We start from the raw sequence: 20,904 nt of genomic DNA, 5'->3' as shown, positions 1-20,904 counted from the left end.
GCAACAGAATTACACAAATAAGGTGTCGTTTTAAAGGTATTGTTATGTAGATGTGCAATAAGGTCTTAAATTATGAAAATTTCCTTTAATTAATTAATAAAATTAATAATTTAGTTTCAACCAATGAGAATTCAGCAAATCATTTTTCGGGTGGTTCGCATAAGCATTGTTTCCGTAAGCATCGTTTGATTTAAAGCATTTCTGAATTAATAGATTGATAAACAAAAATAAGAGTGGAAAAAAAAAAACGGAACTGAATTTCTTTAAAAAAGAATTCAATATCTTTAGTTCCTTTGATAAATTTTTAGTTTCACGATAAATTTTTTGTTTCGTTACAATAGAATGGCAATGGCATCGTGCGAATATTCAAACCAAAACAAACGTGCGAATATTCAAATCAAAACAAACTTTCTACAATTATTTTGATTTGAGATTTAAAACGATATCTTAGTTATTTAGTTCTATTTTTACTTATTTAGTGCCTGCTACCTAAATGAAATGCCTGCTATCAGGCGTCGAAATATCTCTGGCAGACGTCAGAGAAATGAATGGCGGAATTCTAAACGGGAAAGCATTTCTTATTGAGATATATTCTCTGCTACAGCTCCAAATTTCTCAGCTACATAAAGAAAAGATAATCAAATTGTGAAGGGGGCAGAGAAGTGTATAAATTTCATTAAGTAATTGATTTCAATATCTGGCATTTTTATTTTAAAATTTAAATTTGTTACAATGTTTTTATAAGATTGCGAAGCAATGTGCAATGGAACTGCGAAGCAGTTCTGGGGGTTGGCGAGCGTAGCGAGCTGGGGGCGGCCCCCTAGTGCAACTAACTATTATCACCTCTATGTATAAGTATATAATCCTCACGAAAAGTACCTAAACCTCTCAACTTTTATTTTAACGCAACTTTGAAACTTATGCAACCAAACAACGCATCAGTCGCCATTCTTGTAAAACAAAAAGTAAAATTGCTTTTGTATTAAAGTGTTAAGCGGCATATTAATTACATTTTAATTTAGAGATCACTGAAAATCTACTTTAAAAATATTTAAGGCAATCTTTAACTCGATTATAAATTTTAATTATATACTCGTTATTTTTTTTAATGCAATAGTACTAAAAAAAATTTTCAGATATTTATTTGAAACTAATATAAATTGTTCAGCATTAATGAAATTATTCTGCAAAATGTTAAAACTTTCTGTTCAAAACAAAGTGATAAGAATAGTATATTTCAATCATTTTTTGCTTTTATTACTCTAAAATGGGGCAAATTATTCTTTTAGTTCACTGTTTGCCGTTTCAAAAGTAATGTAGTATATGTATACTGTTCCAAAAAAAAATACTGTTCCTTATTTTTTTTATAAAAAATTGTTATCCTGTTATTTTTTCCCTTTCTTTTTTTTAAAATAAATACAAAACTTGGTAATTGTGACTGGTTAAATTTTTACTTTTCAAATATTTTTTTATCACTAAAAAATTAAATATAAGGAAAGCTAAGTTAATTTAAAATAATAATTTAAACGTCGAGTAATGAGTTAAAAGGAAACATGTTTTTTTCTTTTTTTTTTTTCAAAAATAATTTGTTGCAATGTTTTCTTAAAAAACACTTCAGTTTTTAAGATTGAGAAATAAAAATTATTCCGGGCATAAGAAAAAGATTGTTTAATTATTTTCAGCACTTTACTTTTGAACTCTCCAGCCCGAAGATATCACGGGTACTAGAAATAGAGGACGAAACTTCACCCCGTCATTTTGATGGAGCGAGAAGGAAAGGGTTAATAGTAATTCATCTGGTTTCGATAGTGCTCTTTTTTTCCTTACTTCACTATATATATTTTCAGTGACTTCGATTGCGTATACTTTTTTTACTTCACTTTTACAAATATTCTGCAAATATATATTAAGAGGTTTTTGAGTGTCGGGGGTTATGAGTTTGATTCTGGAAGATGAATAAACAACCGGCATGCATACCGCATTGGGAAGTTTTCCCATTGGATGTGGTGGGGAACTGTAAAGAAAGAGGTACCAACGGAGGTGCAGTCCTCGTCATCTGACCGGGGTCAAAATTGCGTAGCCATTAAAAAAGAGAGCACTGAAAAATGAGGCTAAATGCTTGACTGCGGTTGAGTGATGTGATTTAGTTCATTCTTAATAAAATCGATGTTTCTGTTCTTAATTTGTTTGAGTAATATGTCCTGGTTGAAGGGCAGTCAGAAATTATAATTTACTCAGGTTTTTAGGAAATAATTTTCTGATTATTTTTATTATGATTTAATTATTTTTCTAATTATTCTATTATGACTGAATTATTTTGCAAATTATTTTTATTATGATTGAATTATTTTTATTATGATTGATTTTTTTTTTTAAATTGGATAATTTTTGGATTTTTTTTAAAAATTACTTCACTATGATTAATTGTTTTTATGATTCTTTTATTATGATTGAATTTTTTTTTCAAATTGGATAATGATTGGATTTTTTTTAATCATTTCACTATGATAATTTGTTTTTATGATTCTTCTATTATGATTGAATCATTTTTATGATTGTTTTAATATAAATGAATTATTTTTATGATTACTTTATTGTGATTGAATTATTTTCATGATTACTTTATTGTGATTGAATTATTTTCATGATCATTTCATACTGATTGAATTTTTTTATGATTATTTTTATTATGAATAAATTTTATTTAGGATTATTTAATTAGGACTTAATTATTTTGTGATTATTTTAAATTATATTATGAGTTTNCACCATCCCAAGTCAGTTTCTTTCATTATATATATATATGATTCATTTAACTTTGGAGAAATGAAATATTTAAGTGTAGGTGTTTTAGAGCTGCATTAAAATCATTTTTATTACTGGTTCGTAAAATACAAACACCATTGGGAAAAATCTAAAAGATAGATAATATAACACGCTTTAGGCTTAAAAAACTGGAAGATGGCCAAAAGATTTATTTTTAGATATGAAACAATCATTTTTAGAAGTAAACTGGATCATTTTTCATTCGGTGTCTTCCAGATGGCGCTTTAGTAGCGAAATCTTCTTTTTCTTAAGCAATTAAGATGGCAATCATCATCAACCAGCGATAACACTCGGAAAACAATCATGAAGGTGAAGGCAGAACACAAAAAAAGAAATGGGGGAAAAAATAGATAATAAAAGATGTACGAGGCATCTTCAAATTCTTTCGAATGCCAATCGCCAAGTACGTTAAAATCGATGGTAATTAGCCGTAAAAATGTTGTTTTTATTTTAACGCTTCGTTGGTGGATGGTACTATTAATTATATTAATGAGCCGGATATAAACACACGGCGTTTATTCTTATTTATACCGGATTCTCGCTACTGAAATAATCTTACCGGCTGTTTCGTAAAAATCACCTCCATTTAGAGTGTGAGCTAACGTAATTATAGAAACAGAAGAAAAAAAGGTGATTTTGAAAACTTTAGAAATCTCATGTGTCCCCTTTAACGACTTTAAGTGGACTAGGAGAATGGTACTTGATATGAAGAGTAAACAAAAACGAACTAGTTTGATAAAAATGTAGGAAAGTACCTGACTTTTTTTTTTTTTAGTTTTTCGAATTTGATGAAAGAGAATTCGATTAACGGTCCAAAGAAAAATCAAAAGTGATTTGCTTGATAGAAAATAAAAATCTGCCACGTCTGTTAGTTGTTAAATCAGATGGAAAGCAAAGTCTGTAATTATGATTTGTGGATCTTTTTTTCTTTCACCGTAATTGGATCGTTACGTTAAGATCACTGGTTATTTTATTGCAAAACGAATAGTTTCTTTTAATGCTATAAACAAAATACGATTTAGCTCGTAAATCCTCTGCTGTTTTCATGAACAGCTTTAAAATTTTTCAATCTCAAATTTTTAGGACGCTTTTACCGTGCAACTTTATTGGTTAGTTTTCATTCCAAACATTATCAGCCCCGTTCTTGAGTATAAACAAACCCTTTCTTAAAATAAAAGATTTTCGCGCCTATAACTAGCGTACTATTTTCAATTGAAATAAAATTTGGTATTTTTGCATATATACCCATGTTAAAGCTAAACTTTTTTATAGGGATTTTGGTATTCTAGCACTTAAACTAGTGTTGAAGCTGAACTTTTTGTTATATGAACGATGATATTCTTGCAGCTTTTGATGCTGATTTTTTTGCTTCCATACTTTTTCCACGCACAATTTTATTCATTAATCTCCATATTATTGACATAAAGTTTAAAGATCTGAAATGTTCTAGAACTTAGTTTGGCAGGTTTATACAACACTGCTGTTTTAAAAAAAAAAGATGGAAATGGTAATATAAAGACCAGTGGTTTCCCTTAAAATAATACTATCTATCTAAGAAAATATATAGTTCACAGAATATGATTATTAAGTTTAACATAACCTGTAACATTTGTTAGCAGCTGTTAAATGAAAAAGAAAGAAAAAAAATTATAATTATAGCATGGGTTTTTTTTTTCTTTGTTCTTTTTTTTTACTTTAGTAGTAAATGAACTTTTACGTTAAGATCCCCAGAGATTTATTCAATTATTTCCCTATGCTGTACATGAAATAGAATAAATCCTCTTAATCCATTGTTACTTTCATACCTAAGTTATGGATCAATGTAATTAATCGATCACTTCTAAATGATTACCTAATATGGGGTCTTCTAAATTACTAAAATGTGACAGTTAAAATAATTCATTTTTATGAGAATTTATCAAATTGACGAGTTATTGTTAATAAGTATTAAAACTGTGGAAAATATAATAGATTACATTGTATACACCTACTTGATACTTCCTGCTCTAATACATTTTCAAAGTTAAGACATATTGTCTGGTACACACTTGCCCGTTATAGCTTACACAAATGTTTGTTCTTATTAAAATTACCACTGCAAGTATTTTCTACTTTCATGAACTTTTTAAAGTGAAGAACCATTGTTAGATATATACTCGCATTTGATCATTATTCTCTACACTGAAGTTTTCCTATGAGGAAAGAATTTCCATTCCAATACTTTCCTCTTTTGGATAAGGATTATAATAATGCACACTTATAGATTGTTTGGAACAAGGGGTAAGTGCGATTATCCTGCTATTATTAACAATAATCGGAAATTATTAATAGTAACCAATAGCAAGCATAAATATCGTGTGAAAAACTATCACTTTGTCCTAACATAATTAATAATTATCAAACTTTAATGGAAAGAATTCACAACAACTGGTTCAAGTAATTAATGTGCATTTTTTAGAAAAAGACAATAATATTATGAACTGATATTATGAGCTGATCCTGCTCACTATAGCTTTCTAAGCTCCAAACTGCTTTCGCAGTAATTTTCGGATAGCTTCGCGGCCGGTAATCATTTATCTGTTATTAAAATGGAGCAGCCTAGTACTTTTAATTGATATGCATGAGCAAAATTTGTCATAAGCAAATTCCGATAGGCTTAAAAAATTCTCGAGTTAGCTTAAAAAATGGCTAAATTCCCAAAAATTAAAATTTAGGGGTCCAAACTTTAGACTAGTCTCTTGATCAAACTAATCATATTTCCAAGATTGCAGCCATTTCCTACATTTTTGGAGTCAGAAATCTTAATCCGTTGAAAAAAAGGTATGTCTATTCAGATAAAGTACGTTTACGTGTTTAAATTTAACTTAAAATATATTCTGCACTAACTAATTAGCATATTTAAGCATATTGTTATACTCCCTCAAACCATTAAGAATGAGTACTGGAACTTGAAAATCTGATCATTAGATCAAAAATTATTCAATGGGTGTTTCGCTTTTTTGTGCCCTGTACCATAAAACGGAATTTTTTTTTAACTGCCATTGTGCATCAAAGTTGATCAGTTGACTATCGTCCTTTCTGCATAATAAACTAACATTTCACTTTATTACCAATCCATCCTGAATATTAAATCAGACTTATCTGATCTCCAATTAATAAACAAGCACTTTCCAGATCAACTTTACAATAAGAGCAATTGATAACAATTTTTAAAAATATGCACCGACTACTTCGATGGCGATGTCTTTGTTTTATCTCAGTCCCTAAAATAAAACAGAAACATCTTACAACTAATCAGCATTAATTAATATGCGAAAATTATGCATAGTTACCTTTAATAAATGTTTCATTAAGAGTGCATTTGAACAATCAAGATCTCAAACTTTACGTACGCACAAGAACAGCTGCAAATAATTATTTATAAAGCCGTTCGGTTCTCATGCATCGTAACAATCGAGCAGTAATTAAGAGCACATACTTACTTGCATCACCATCCCAAGTCAGTTTCTTTCATATTCGATTAAAAGAAATGCCAAAGGAGGATGAGATTGTATTAAAACACTTAGCACGTTCATTTGTAAGAACTTCATTTTTATCGCCATAATTGAAGTCTCTTAACTTAGAAGCTTTAGTCCATCCATTCTTCTTCAAGTATTTCATTATAGAAAAGAATTAAAGGAGCTAAGCGATTTAAGTGGGAGGAGCAGCTCTGAAAGTTAAGAGGAGGGTGGGAAAAAAATAAAGGATTAGTTGGAAAGGGTTTCGTGGGATTAATCGCAGTTTGCCTCCGCCATTTCTTTTCTTTGCCCGGGAGTCCTTCGCCTCAAACGACTGTTAGTTCAATGGGTTCTCATTAAATGGAGGAAAATCACTGGGTCTCCCTGTCTATCCCGTGCTGTAAAACAAATGTGATTAAACTGTTCCACTATGTCGTTATCCTCCATTTCGTTGGGAATCATTTAATTTAATCATTGATTTCGAAATAAGAACATTTTTACTGCCGCTTCATGTTTAGTTTAGGAGAAAAAATTTTGAACAAATGGTATGATAAGAAAAATTAGATGAATGAAAATAAAAACATGCAATGATTTATAGTTATTTTTTTATTTTTTAAAAACTAATCGGGGCTCATAAGTTTTCGAAATAAATTTTGTACATAGAAATAATGACTATATACCTGCAATTACCACAATAGTACTGTAGACCCTCCATAAATGTGAATATATTGATATTCATATATACATCATATTTTTATCAGATTCCTGTTTTTCTCATTTTCATTTATTCTCATGGTATTCTATCCCAAAAATTATTGGTGATCTGAGCAACCATTATTGATAGATATGAACGGTTGCAGTTTGTTGAAGTAGAAAGTTATTTTTTTTAACTAAGATTCAAAAATATTCACTAAGTTCGTTAAAAGATGGCGCTGGTGAATGAAAAATTATAAATTAATACTTTTTGAGCACGTTAGACTATTTTACTTAAAATATTTGCATGGGTGTCTGCTAATTTTAACCCCTAGATTGCGTCACGTGGTGTGGTTGCAGTAAACAATGAGCATTTTAAAAACATTGTTTTATATCTTCTTTTTTTTCAGTCAGTAGCGTCATTTGAGCTACGTTACCAATTTTAAAATTTGAGGTAATCGAATCAATTAGTTTCTTTCGTGAAATACTGTAAAAGTTACTATTAAACTTTTTTTTTTAAAAAAAGAAAATGTGTGGATATTCTTATATTGGGATTTCGATGTATTAATCGTTGAACAATAGCAACCACGGCATGGTTTAGCTGAATAACAATATATTGTAAAAAAAAAAATGCATATTATAGTTCCTGTCACACAAAAATATTTTTCTTTCATTTGTCTAATTTCTATTTATTGAGGTAGAGATATATATTTATACGAAGAACTCCATGCGTTAATTAATTCATTGTCATACTAAGTACATCAGTTGTACTTATTTCGGCCATTATGATGTGGCTTAATATTTTGTAGAAAACCAGTGGCGCCATCTTTCCACAAAATATTACATTATTTGCACAAGTGCTTACTATTGCCAAACTTAAATTATGGAAATTCAGTTGCTACAAATGTGTATCGTATAATTAGCCCTTTTCATGAAAACGACTGCAATGTTTATGTATTTATATTTTCAATAGTTTATAATATTTTTAGTTAACTAATACTTTTATAACGATTTAATAGTTAACTAATATTTTTAATAGTTTTTTATTCATTTTTTTCCTTTTTAATAGATGCATATTGCTTTTATTAATATTAATAATAAAATTTATTTAAATACCTTACATTTCGCCCATAATTTAATTTTCGTTACACTTTTTTATGTATTCATGCATTTCATTTTGTAAGAACTTTTCAGAACCACTTTCTTCAACCACTGCTATATTTTTCTTTAAAATATAGGTAGTCATTTGTCCAAGCTTCCATATTTCGGACCAATCGCTGCTGAAGAGCTTCCTGCTGCTTATGCAGAAAAGCATTTAGATACAGATCTTCTTTTCCGGACCGAGTTTGAGGTAAGTTAGCCCATCAATCACCAATTTTCACTTTTTTAAAGCTTTTTCCATTTTATTATCCTGCTTATCTAATCGTCACGATGTAATAGTCACAAGGAACGAGCAACTCCAGTATTTTACTCGAGCAATGTAGCTAACTACTCGAGCACTTCTTGGTGCTCTCTGGCGCTTTAAAAAAATGAGTTTTGACATTTTTTTTAAAGTGCTCAATACAAACTCAATATAATTTATTTTTATTGAAAAAAAGTCCATGCTTATAGAACAGTTTCTCGTTATTCTTATTGTTCCCTCAAGGAATGGTCTCAGAATACAGGATGGTTTTAAAGTAGTGAACACCATAGTTTAAAGGTCCATAATTCATCAAAAAAGGTATTGAATTTTGATTTCCTCCAGGAAGATTAAAATGCAAATTATGGAATTTATTGCAATCGGTGTAGTTAATTGCTTGTAATTCAAAGCGGTGGCATGTTGTTTTACCAGGAGATTGGGGTATTATTTTGTTCCGCATTTATGTTAAAGAGCTTCGCAAGAAATATTCTGAAGTACCATGTAAGTTAACGGTGACAAGATTAACTCACCGTTTCAGTATAACTAGATCAGTAGCTGACAAGAAAACAGCTAGTTGGTTCTTTCGTTTTGAATGGCAGAAAACTGAGAGAAATTGAAACAGAATTTTTGCTCTCACCGACCAAAAGCTCAAAAAATATTGCTGTTGAGTGTGGAATAAATGGCATTTCAAATTTGAAAATCAGAAACGCATTTTTGAATCATTTATGAACTATACCTTAAGTTCTTTCTTTTCTAAAATCTGGCAAAATGAATACGATTGGGTTTAACACAGAACAACATTCCAAGAATTTGTTGTAGACCCTAAAATTAGCTATTAAAAATAAAATTCGAAATGTTAACTAATGCATGTGATACTTTACTTCTGGTAATTTACTTACTGGTAATTTACTTACTGATACTTTTGCGTACCGTTAAACTTTGAGGCAAGCGACTTTTAAACTTACCCGTTACTTTATAATCTTTCTCCATTCTTATTCAAAATGCTTACAATTATTTTAATTTTTTAGGCTCTACCGGATATTTTTAGAGATAGAACAACTACAGCCTCTGATAGTTGTGAGAATGCTTGCAAGAATAGGTATCACGAAATTAAAGCATGTAAGAATATTATTCATTACAACTAATTTTGCGTTTTTTTTTCTTATTATTGATTGAAACAATTGGGTATCAATTGGTATATCATTTTTCCTTCCCAGACTACTCGTTTATTCTTTTTTTGCCACTGATACTCTTAGCTAGTAACAGGATATTATGCAAACAACATATTCTTTTTCATTTTTAAGTAAAATATTTTATTACAAAGAACCAAAGATATTTACGTTGCTTTTTAGTCCTGAACATTTTTTTTCTGTATCTAGTCTCAACTCCTAGAGCAATTTCCCTTTATTAGTTCATTATTTCAAACTCCCTGGCATTACAGTCCATGTTGGACCATGGCCTCACTAGCAATTTTCCTCCAAAGTCGTCTGTCTCTAGCTCTTTGCTTCCAGTTTTGGACTTTTAGAGCCTTAAAGTATTTTTCCACCTCGTCATCAAACCATCTTTTGACCGGCCTTCCTCTTTTCCTTTGACCCTGGCACTGCCCCTTGAATATCTTCTTAGTGCCTCTGTTTTCCTCTATTCTCTCAAGGTGTCTTACCCATTGAATTCTCTTTGCTTTTAAATAATTTATTATATCTTTTTCTTTAAACAGTCTTGCAATTTCAAAATTTTATCGCCTTCTCCACAGATCACCCTCTTTGACAGGTCCAAAAATAGTTCTAAGAATATTTCTTTCCCAGGTAATCAGCATTTTTTCTTGTTTCTGGGTTGAAGTCCACGTCTCTGATGCATAGATAACGGTTGGTCTGATTATAGTTTTATAAACCTGAAGCTTTGTTTTTCTCGTTATTACTTTTGATGTTAGCAATCTAGTTCATTATTTCACATGATTAAAATTTTACTTATTATTCCATGCTCTTGGAAAACAATGCATAAAAAAGTAGAAAATGGCATACAATTCTTAAATATAATTCATAAACAGGGTGATTTTCTTTAAAAAGTTTTGCAATTAAAACCCTGTAACCAGAGAAACGCTGATCCCAAATAACTGAAATTTCAACAGTGTTCTTACTTCCAAACCAAGGGAAATTTTTTAGGAGAGGGGAAAAAATATAAAATCACACCTGTATTTGTAGTGAAGTTAGGAGACGTATTTTCATTTCATTACATTTCTGCAAAGATGTTTCCCAACTACATCATTTTGTATTTTTTTTAATAATGTATGCTACCGTTAAAGTATGAAATTCGTTATTTTATAGAATACCTAGTTATTCCATGAAATAACTGATCGTGTCTGTTAAAGTGTAAAACTCTCTTGTATTTCATGGTTTAACTAGTTATTTCATAGAATAACGATCTGCAGCCCGTTAAAGTGCAAAATAATCTATATCATATATCTCGCACGACAATTTAAGTTTAGGTACTGGTCAGGGATTTAAAAACTGTTCCTGTAAAACCCAGTGTGTCAAAAAAAAATGCTTTTTTTTTAGAAATAATGCTTTTTGTAATTCCAAGTGTCATTTAAGTAATCCTTGTTGTAACAAATGATTTTATGGTACGTTTCCATAAATACCATTTATACGCTGCATAAATTAGATAAATTGCTTCTTTTTCATTTTAATTGTCTATCATTAGTTTATTTATAGAATACCTAGTTATTTCATTTTAGATAAATTGTTTATTTTACACTTTAACTGTCTCTCATTAATTTATTTATAGAATATCTAGTTATTTCATGGAATAACTAGTTAAAGTGTCGAATTAATAACATATTACACACTTTAACGGACACGATCAGTTATTTCATGGAATAACTACGTATTCTATGAAATAACTGCATTATTTACTTTAACGGTAACATGTATAATGAAACTGATGTAATTTTAAAGCTGATAATAATATCGATGTTTGCTTATTGTTTTCCCCCCATTGAAAATATTCTTAGTTCCTGTAAATTTAAAGTGTCATCTATTGATGCGATTACAAACTTTTTTTTGTACCACACCTAAAAAATTTTCTTTACTTTGGATGCACAGTGTTGAAATTTCAGTTCTTTTGGATCGGTGGCAATTTTTTAACAGGGTTTTAATATTTCGCAACTTAATAAAAAAAAAATAACTCTGTATTTTTAAAGTTTTAAAAATATTAATATATATTCTTTTAAATTTATTTTTCACGAAGCCTGATAAATGTAGCATAAAATATATATTTCTGCCACGCAGATAGTATTATTAAGACCTGAACCCTACCTGTAAAATTATTAGATCAGTATTAAACTAACGTAATTGACGTTATGAATTTCATGATACGACATTCAAAAGCCCTTATCCTTTTTTAATGAGCTTACTATTTGCCATCTAATCCTATTCACTCGAAACTTCTATCTTCGCTTCATTTTGACATGAAAAGAGAGCCGTTGGGCGAAAAGCAAGAAATTTACGAACATACATCAAGTGTCACTGCAACAAAACCTCTAGCAGGAAAGAAAAAAAGAGGAAAAAAAGAAAAACTCTCCTGTTTTTAATCCCGATCTCTTCAGAGTTGATGGATAGTCCCGACAAACCAATGTGTTTTGACGTCTAACGTTGTCCAACGAAGTGTTCATGCTCTTGCAGTGATCCGCTCTAGCCAGCATCAACCCACGAAAAAAGGAGAAGGAAGAAAAAAAACACACACACCCAATAGACAAAGAGCAAACATAACAAAGAATCCCCCTCCCCCTCAAAAAAAAAGAGGGTGAATACTTTGCAAAGAGTACGTAATTAGCCTCTGAAGACATCGACACTTAATTTTCTTAAAGAGTGAAGTCTTTTACTTTTTTGTTCTTTTATCTTTTCTTTCCCCTTTTCTACGTTCTTCTTTATTTTGGAAAGCCGAAGAATATGTCTTTCATTTTTAGGCTTTGATTTGTTGTCGTTGTAAGGTTGGGTGGTTCGACAAATTTACAAGACACTTCTAATCTATCGAGTAAACTAGATTAAGGTTGGTATCGAGGACATAAACAAGAGGAGCTTTTTCCTAACTATTCGGGGAGCGGGAATATATTAAAATCTTTATTTCGATGTATATATAACATGGAATATAATGTTTAACCCCTTAACGATCGGTTAATTTTCAAGAAAACGGTCATGAAAGTGCCTATTTTCTATATCACATATCACAAATACACGTATTTGATTAGTGCTGATATCTAGTTTGAAATAAACTAACTATCTACAATTACCTTAAAAATATCCTGGTTCTGCTACTGGAGTGCAAAATGAGAAATAGAATGTTTTTCGGGTAAAAGAAATTAATTAGTTTTATTCTTATTGCCGCGTTACTACTGAACACTCCAACCCGGCAATTTCACGGGAGCGAGAAATAGAGGGCGAAACCTCACCACGTCATTTTCACGGGAGCGAGAAGGAAGAGGTTAAAGAAAATATCTGTAATTTTCGAACTTTGATTTTGGGAAATTTTCTAGACTCTTGAAACCTATCAAGCAGATTGGATAGCACGTTAGTAAATAATAATATATATATATACAATAAAGAAAATTAGGGATAGTAAAACGAAGCATTGAAGGGTTTGTCATAAATGAAAGCTTTTCATTACCTAAATGTACAGAATTTCGCCCGAGAAGTCATGTTAGTGAGTCGGTTGGATTCATTAATCCAATCGATGCATTCTTTACTGACTAAAGCATTACTGAATCATCTCTACCAGATCACTAAAGTAACCGACTGGTTTTGACACAATTTTTTTTTTTAAAAAGGATGAATTCAAATGTCAACTTTATGTTTGGTTATAAAGGCTCTAAAATTATAAATTTAAAATAAAGTTTAAAAATTTATGAAATATTTTTTTTAAATAAAATACTAGATCACTAGGAATCCAACTGGTTTTGACACAATCTTCTTAAAGCCTCAATTCAAGTTTTAACTTTACGTTTGGTTATAAATGCTGGCAGAGTTTAGTGCGTTGTGGAAAATGCCCAGCAAGCATAATGAAAAAGTCATCTTTTAACTAATCATAAATTTTATTAAGCAAGAAAAATCATAACTTAACTGAAACATCATAAAGGAAAACAAACCTCTCCATAACATGAGGTAACAAATTCATTAACATACAGTCATGAAAATCAAACGAAACAAAAAAACTCCAAAACCAATCTTGATTTGTCATATATATACAATATAACAGTTGCATAATGAGGGTACTTACACACTCAAAATTAATAGTATGCAAATTCTGTCTTTGAATTATTTTTAAATGTTCGAACTCCCTCTTTCAGAGGTTTTTCGAACTCGTGATCTCTGACTCTTACTCGAACCTTGTTCATTGAAATCCATAGTCTGACAATAAAGATAATAAAATTATAAATTTAAAGTGAAGTTTAAAAATTTATAAATTGTTTTTTCAAAATAAGCGCAAATTTGAGCTCAAAAAACTAATATAAATTTCAAAACATTTTTTTAGATCAGTAATGTGATTAGTTTTAAAATCTTAAAAAATATTTTTAAAAAAATGACATATTCTTATTTAAAGTTGGATAAAAATTACAAATCCACACCTAGACCTTAGCCTTTATTTCGAAACATTGCTAAGATTAAACAAAATCTACAATCAAAATTTCAAAGAATTCTGTCGTTAACTTTTTTTGTAAATGTGTATTAGCTAAAAGAAATTTTCTCAAAATCAACGTTCTTAGAAAATGTATTTAAAATTTAAGAAAATTCTGAAATGTAAGAAATTTCTGACAACAAGAAAATTAATAATTCAAAAATTAATTTCGGTAAAAATGAATTTTAATCGTCTTAATATGTATAATTTATTCAAAAAATAAGGGTTGAACTTCTAGAAGCAAAACAAAAAACATTTTAGTTTTTATAAATTTATTTTAATAAAGTTTAGTTTACATAAATTTATTCACATTATGAAATATTATATCCTCAACTCACTTTTAAATCAAATTCAATGCTACAATAACTTTTTAATTAAAAATTATTTCCTTATACAAAATGAATTTATTCTTTTATTACCTAGGTAAAAAAAAATAACATGTGTCTAAAGAGATTTTTCGGAGCAAAAATACAATTTGATAACAAAAACACAATATTTGATAGAAAAAAAAACAAAATTTGATAAGCAATGAACAAAAATTTGTAGCAAAAACACAATCAGATTAAATATTAAAATATTTATTCCCATTCAAGTAAGTGTTCTTTATCAGTAAGTATTCTCGAACATTCTCTAACAAACATCATAAATCTTTACTTTTTCCCCAAGGTTCAGCAGCTATTTTCAATTTCGAATATTTCTAAGATAATTTTAAACTTGTAAGTATGATCGTTCTCCTTCGCTCTAAGTGGCTTGTCAATGATAAACGGTTGCTGTCAATTTTGAATTTAGAAATACTCTTGTTCGAACAAGTGATTAGTCAGAAAGAATCTCACCATCCACAATGTTTCCCGATTCTTCAACCCTCACCCCCCCTTCGTCGAAAAGGTCACAATTTAATGAATTATGTAAATGAATTTCATTGATTGAGTTCCACCATTCACATTAGTGATTTGCACAACCATTAGGATATGTTTTCGCCTTTTATAGGATTCCCTAAAGGGAAATAAAGAGGTGTTTTTTTCCCTTTAACTCAAAATTGTTAACCCTCGATTGGGAATCGGAGTNATTGCAGGACCAGTTGGTGAGCGCTTGGTACCAGATACCTCAGACTACCTATCAGCACCTTGTGGAATCGATGCCACGGCGGGTGCTGGCAGTTTTGAGGGCTAAATGTGGTCCTACATGTTATTAGCAGGGTGGTCATAATGTAATGGCTCTTCGGTTTATAAGTATAAGCGTTGAAGGGTTTGTTATAAATGAAAGTTTTTCATTGCCTAAATGTGCAGAATTTTGCCCGAGAAGTCATGTTAGTGAGTCGGTTGGATTCATTAATCCGATCGATGGATTCTTTACTGACTAAAGCATTACTGGATCATCTCTACCAGATCACTAAAGTAACCAACTGGTTCTGATACAATTTTTTTTTAAAAAGGCTCAATTTGAATTTTAACTTTATGTTTGGTTATAAGGGTTCTAAAATTATAAGGCACAATTTAAGCTTTAACTTCACGTTTGGTTATAAAGGTAATAAAATTATAAATTTAAAGTAAAGTTTAAAAATTTATAAAATGTTTTTCAAAATAAGCGCAAAGTTGAGCTTAAAAAACTAACATAAATTTCGAAACAATATTTTTTCTAGATCAGAAATGTAATTACTTGTGTTTTAAAATCTTAAAAAACAGTTTTTTTTTTTAAATGACATATTCTTATTTAAAGCATGATAAAAATAACAAATCTACACTTAGACCTTAGCTTTTAGTTCGAAACATTGCTAAGATTAAATAAAATCTATAATCAAAATTTCAGAGAATTCTATCATGAACTTTTTTGTAAATATATATATTAGCTAAACGAAATTTTCTCAAAATCAACGCTCTTGGAAAATGTTTTTAAAATTTAAGAAAATTCTGAAATGTAAGAAATTTCTGACTACGAGAAAATTAATAATTCAAAAATTAATTTCTGTAAAAATGAATTTTAATCGTCTTAATATGTATAATGTTTTCAAAATATAAGGGTTGAACTACTCGAAGCAAGACAAAAGACATTTAAGTTTTGTTTTCAGGAATTGGGTTTCATCTGTCAGGGCACAAAAAACCAGACTGAACGTCATTTCTAAAAATCGGAGATAAAAACTCTAACGAGTTTTATATTGGAAATGAACAAAAGTTCAAATATGAGTGATAAGTTATCCTGGTCGGTACGGCACTGGGCCCCTGTCCCAGCGCCCTACCGACCAGGATACCTTACTACTACGTGTAGCTGAAGACTCTCCGTGTAGTAAATGGTGACTGATGCACGTTAAATCTGTCGAGTCTCAAAGTCCTCCATGTTCCCATAACAAATCAATACCTCTGGGGGTACTGATCCAGGAGTTTCCTTGTCTTCTAGATTGGTTCAAAATTACAAGGCTACGAACTTGAACATAAGTAGTCGTAAACCCAAAAATTGGGTCGGCTGTTCAACGACGGATATAAAATAAAATAAAAATATGAGTGATAAATAAATTAAAATTTTAGTCAAAATTGCGGATTTAGTTTCTTTTTTTTTTAGTATAATTGATGAAACTGTGTTTTTTAAATGTAAGAAATTGATTCACATTATGAAATATTATATCCTCAACTCACTTTTAAATCAAATTCATTGCTACAATCACTTTTTAAAAAAAATGATTTCTTGATACACATTTATACAAAATAAGTTTATTCTTTTATTACCTTGGTAAAAAAAATAACTTGTGTCTAAAGAGATTTTTTTGAGAAAAAATACAATTTGATAGCAAGAACACAATATTTGATAGAAAAAAGCAAAATTTGATAACAATGAACAAAAATTTGTAGCAAAAACACAATCAGATTGAATATTAAAATATTTATTCCCATTCAAGTAAGTGTTCTTTATCAGTAAGTATTCTCGAACATTCTCTAACAAACATCATAAATCTTTACTTTTTCCCCAAGGTTCAGCAGCTATTTTCAATTTCGAATATTTCTAAGATAATTTTAAACTTGTAAGTATGATCGTTCTCCTTCGCTCTAAGTGGCTTGTCAATGATAAACGGTTGCTGTCAATTTTGAATTTAGAAATACTCTTGTTCGAACAAGTGATTAGTCAGAAAGAATCTCACCATGCACAATGTTTCCCGATTCTTCAACCCTCACCCCCTCCCCCCTTCGTCGAAAAGGTCACAATTTAATGAATTATGTAAATGAATTTCATTGATTGAGTTCCACCATTCACATTAGGGATTTGCACAACCATTAGGATATGTTTTCGCCTTTTATAGGATTCCCTAAAGGGAAATAAAGAGGTGTTTTTTTCCCTTTAACTCAAAATTGTTAACCCTCGATTGGGAATCGGAGTACGCAAATAGTACCCACGCTGGAATAATTGCAGGCTAATTTATGATACTCAAGTGATAGGTATAGATTCTGGACGGCACTTCCTCTTGTTGCATTTTAAAGCAAATTAATTTTTATTTTATTTTACACTAGATGAATACCAGTTCTTCGCAAGGAGTAAAAAATTTAACCAATCAAAAAATAGATATTTATCAACACTACAAAATCACTCACATTGCGCATTTCGTTCACATAGTTCCAGAATTTTTTTATTATTACTTCACACCGTTCCCAGTAACATTGTATTGTTATATTAAACAAAAAATGTTTTTAAAAAATTCATCTCATCAGAATAAAGATTAACTACATTTAGTATCATTTGGCATAATTTTAATCTCACTTATCAACTCATGACAATCAAAATTTTTTTCAATCGTGTGATTTTTTTCCTGTACTTATCAATTTCAAGGCTCCATTAAAACCTATAACCACAGTATCCATATACAGGTAAAATGCTATATTTATATTTCTTACCTATCTGAACAGCACCTATTTCTAAATACCAGTAGTACCTGTCATAAAAATTAATTTAGCATCATTGATGTCAATAATAGGATCGATTGATGTCAATAATAGTATGATTATTTTTGCTCTTTAGAACGCAAATTATTTTACTTTTTATTATCATTAAATTGCTCTGTTTTATAGAAACACGTTTCAAAAGCTCTAAATATAAACAAAATAAAAACGTGGTTTCAGATCACTTTGGAAATCATAATTTGTTTGCATAGCCCTCATATGCCATCTACGTTGATCCTTGAGCATATTTAACGTAACGAATAAAAAATAATTAAATACTAATGAATGTGCAATGGACTCCTTTTTGAATAAATAGAGATGTAAGCAATTAAACATCACTGATTTTATCATTTAAATATTTGAAGACACGGAATTGCCTAAAATTTAATTTATAATAATGCCTAATGCATTATTTAAATTAAATTTTAAAATGCCAATCAACCTGTGAAAAAAATTTCATTTTTCAAAAGAAATAACTAAATAATAACTAAAACTGACCTTACTTAACTGATCTTAAAAAAACATTGATGTAAGGCATACTGGGCAAATGTATATCGGGCAGTGGCACTGAACCTTAAAAAAACATTGATGTAAGGCATACTAGAACAAATGTATACCGGGTAGTGGCACTTAACTCTACCTAGTATGCATTTCGGACATTTACCAACGCGATTATGTGATTGTCAACATTCACCGGAGAAAGTCAACAACCCCCAATTTCGGTCATTCACAGTAACACACCCACCCACCCCACACACACACATATGTNCTTCGCAAGGAGTAAAAAATTTAACCAATCAAAAAATAGATATTTATCAACACTACAAAATCACTCACATTGCGCATTTCGATCACATAGTTCCAAATTTGTTTTATTATTATTTCACGCCGTTCCCAGTAACATTGTATTGGTATTTTAAACGGAAAATGTTTTTAAAAAATTCATCTCATCAGAATAAAGATTAACTACATTTGGTATCATTTGGCATAATTCTAATCTCACTTATCAACTCATTGTATTGTTATATTAAACATAAAATGTTTTTAAAAAATTCATCTCATCAGAATAAAGACCTTACTTAACTGACCTTAAAAAAAACATTGATGTAAGGCATACTGGGCAAATGTATATCGGGCAGTGGCACTGAACCTTAAAAAAACATTGATGTAAGGCATACTAGGACAAATGTATACCGCGTAGTGGCACTTAACTCTACCTGGTATGCATTTCGGACATTTACCAACGCGACTATGTGATTGTCAGCATTCACCGGTGGAAGACAACAACCCCCAATTTCGGTCATTCACAGTAACTCACCCACCCCACAGGTGATGACGTCTGCATTCCTTGCAAATAATCTTGAATATATTTGCTAATAATAAATTTGAGTACACTGCTTGAAAATAATTTCGCATTCAAAATAATATTTTCATTTAAATCTACAGCTCCTACTTCCGTGTACAATGCATTTTTCTTATACTATGTATTTTACATCTGATATTTTCCTCTTCTTCATTTTGCAGTTGATCAAACGAGAATTCGATTATCATCGGATTTGGATATTCCAGGATCCGATTACATCAACGCCAATTTCGTCGAGGTAAGAATACACACTTCAGGCTTTCGTAGTTGTTGTTTCAACTCCTCAAGAAACTGACTCCAGAGAGTCGGATAAAGTCCATAAGATCAAATTTTTATTCATTTGAGCCGAAATATTTTATGTGAGTAGATTCACTCATCATGCATTAAATTCTCAAGAGTAAACTTGTTTGCAATTTCACTAAACCACCTCTTCAAACCAGAACCAATCTCCTGTTCTCTGTCTTTTTTAAAGGACATGACAGGAAGACCTCGTAAATTTGACCATTGTCAGACAACAGCACCTGGACTGATACCTTCCCTCCTAACTCTCATACCACAACGAAAGGGAAATTTTTTAGAAAAGACAGGTTTAACGCTCACCTCGCTGCGTAGCAGCCAAGATCGAACTCACGAAATCCTGCTCTCTATTACGTCAGCAGTGCCTTTACGGAATGCGCTACCGAAACTTAATCTCTAAACCAAGAAAACTATTATAGTAAAATTTACCATTTTCACTATTTGTGTTAGAAATTAAATGACTATTATAAATGAAAACCATAAGAACTTAAATGAATTCTTCTTCTAAAAGATTTCTTATTTATTTTTATTTATTTATGTATTTACTTTTATTTTATTTTTATCTCTTATTTTCACTTAAGTTTATTTCTGAAAATATTGCAGAGAAATTAGTTTCTTTGTCGTGTATATTTTAAGCAACGTCAGTTAAACATGTTGAAGCAAGTAGGAAATGTATGTAGGTACAAAGATTTTTTTTTTTACAGCCTTATGGTTTATTGCATTTTTTAAAACTCTTTAAATATCATTAAATTTGATATTTTAGTTTATTTTAAGGAAAGTTCTCTAAATTTATCAAATTATATTTAAACCTAATTATACTTATAATATTTTTTTTATAAGAAAGAATAATATAAAGAAAACTAGCTGTATCCCTTGAGGCGCTACAACGCCGCTAGAGAGTGAATTGTATTCAATGGAAACTAGATATGTGAAAATAATTTACATCATTTTAACCTGACTTTCTGTTCAAGTGTTAGACAGCATCGATGCTGTTGCTGTTTTGGTGTTCAACCTAACGTTACATTTCTTTGCTGTTACATTTCATGCTGCTACATTTTCTTTTGCTGCGCAAAATCTATGAGACGTAGAAACTTGACATTACGTAGGAGTATAGAAAGATGTACAAGGATTTAGTTAAAAGGGAAAATTTAATATCCAAATATTAATTCCAGAATTATTAGTTGTTAAACTTGTTATAAAGAAAAACTATGCTGGCTGATCTCCCGTTGACTACAAGGCAAC

The 20,904-nt window shown here is 30.2% G+C and overlaps 1 protein-coding gene across 4 annotated transcripts in view; it reads left to right on the top strand.

The window, feature by feature from the left end:
• Positions 1 to 20,904, top strand: part of LOC107441786 (tyrosine-protein phosphatase 69D) — a 521,936-nt gene that overhangs the window by 438,182 nt on the left and 62,850 nt on the right. For all 4 annotated transcript variants that reach the window (XM_071183655.1, XM_043039328.2, XM_071183654.1 and 1 more), the window contains 3 exons: positions 8,255 to 8,367; positions 9,444 to 9,534; positions 19,527 to 19,603. In XM_071183655.1, coding sequence (XP_071039756.1) covers positions 8,255 to 8,367; positions 9,444 to 9,534; positions 19,527 to 19,603 — 281 coding nt within the window. The remainder of the gene's footprint in view (positions 1 to 8,254; positions 8,368 to 9,443; positions 9,535 to 19,526; positions 19,604 to 20,904) is intronic.

Source organism: Parasteatoda tepidariorum, chromosome 7 (assembly GCF_043381705.1).
Source record: "Parasteatoda tepidariorum isolate YZ-2023 chromosome 7, CAS_Ptep_4.0, whole genome shotgun sequence".
NCBI lineage: Eukaryota > Metazoa > Arthropoda > Arachnida > Araneae > Theridiidae > Parasteatoda > Parasteatoda tepidariorum.
The sequence above is the reverse complement of the archived record's forward strand: the minus strand, read 5'-3'. Positions and strand labels throughout refer to the sequence as shown.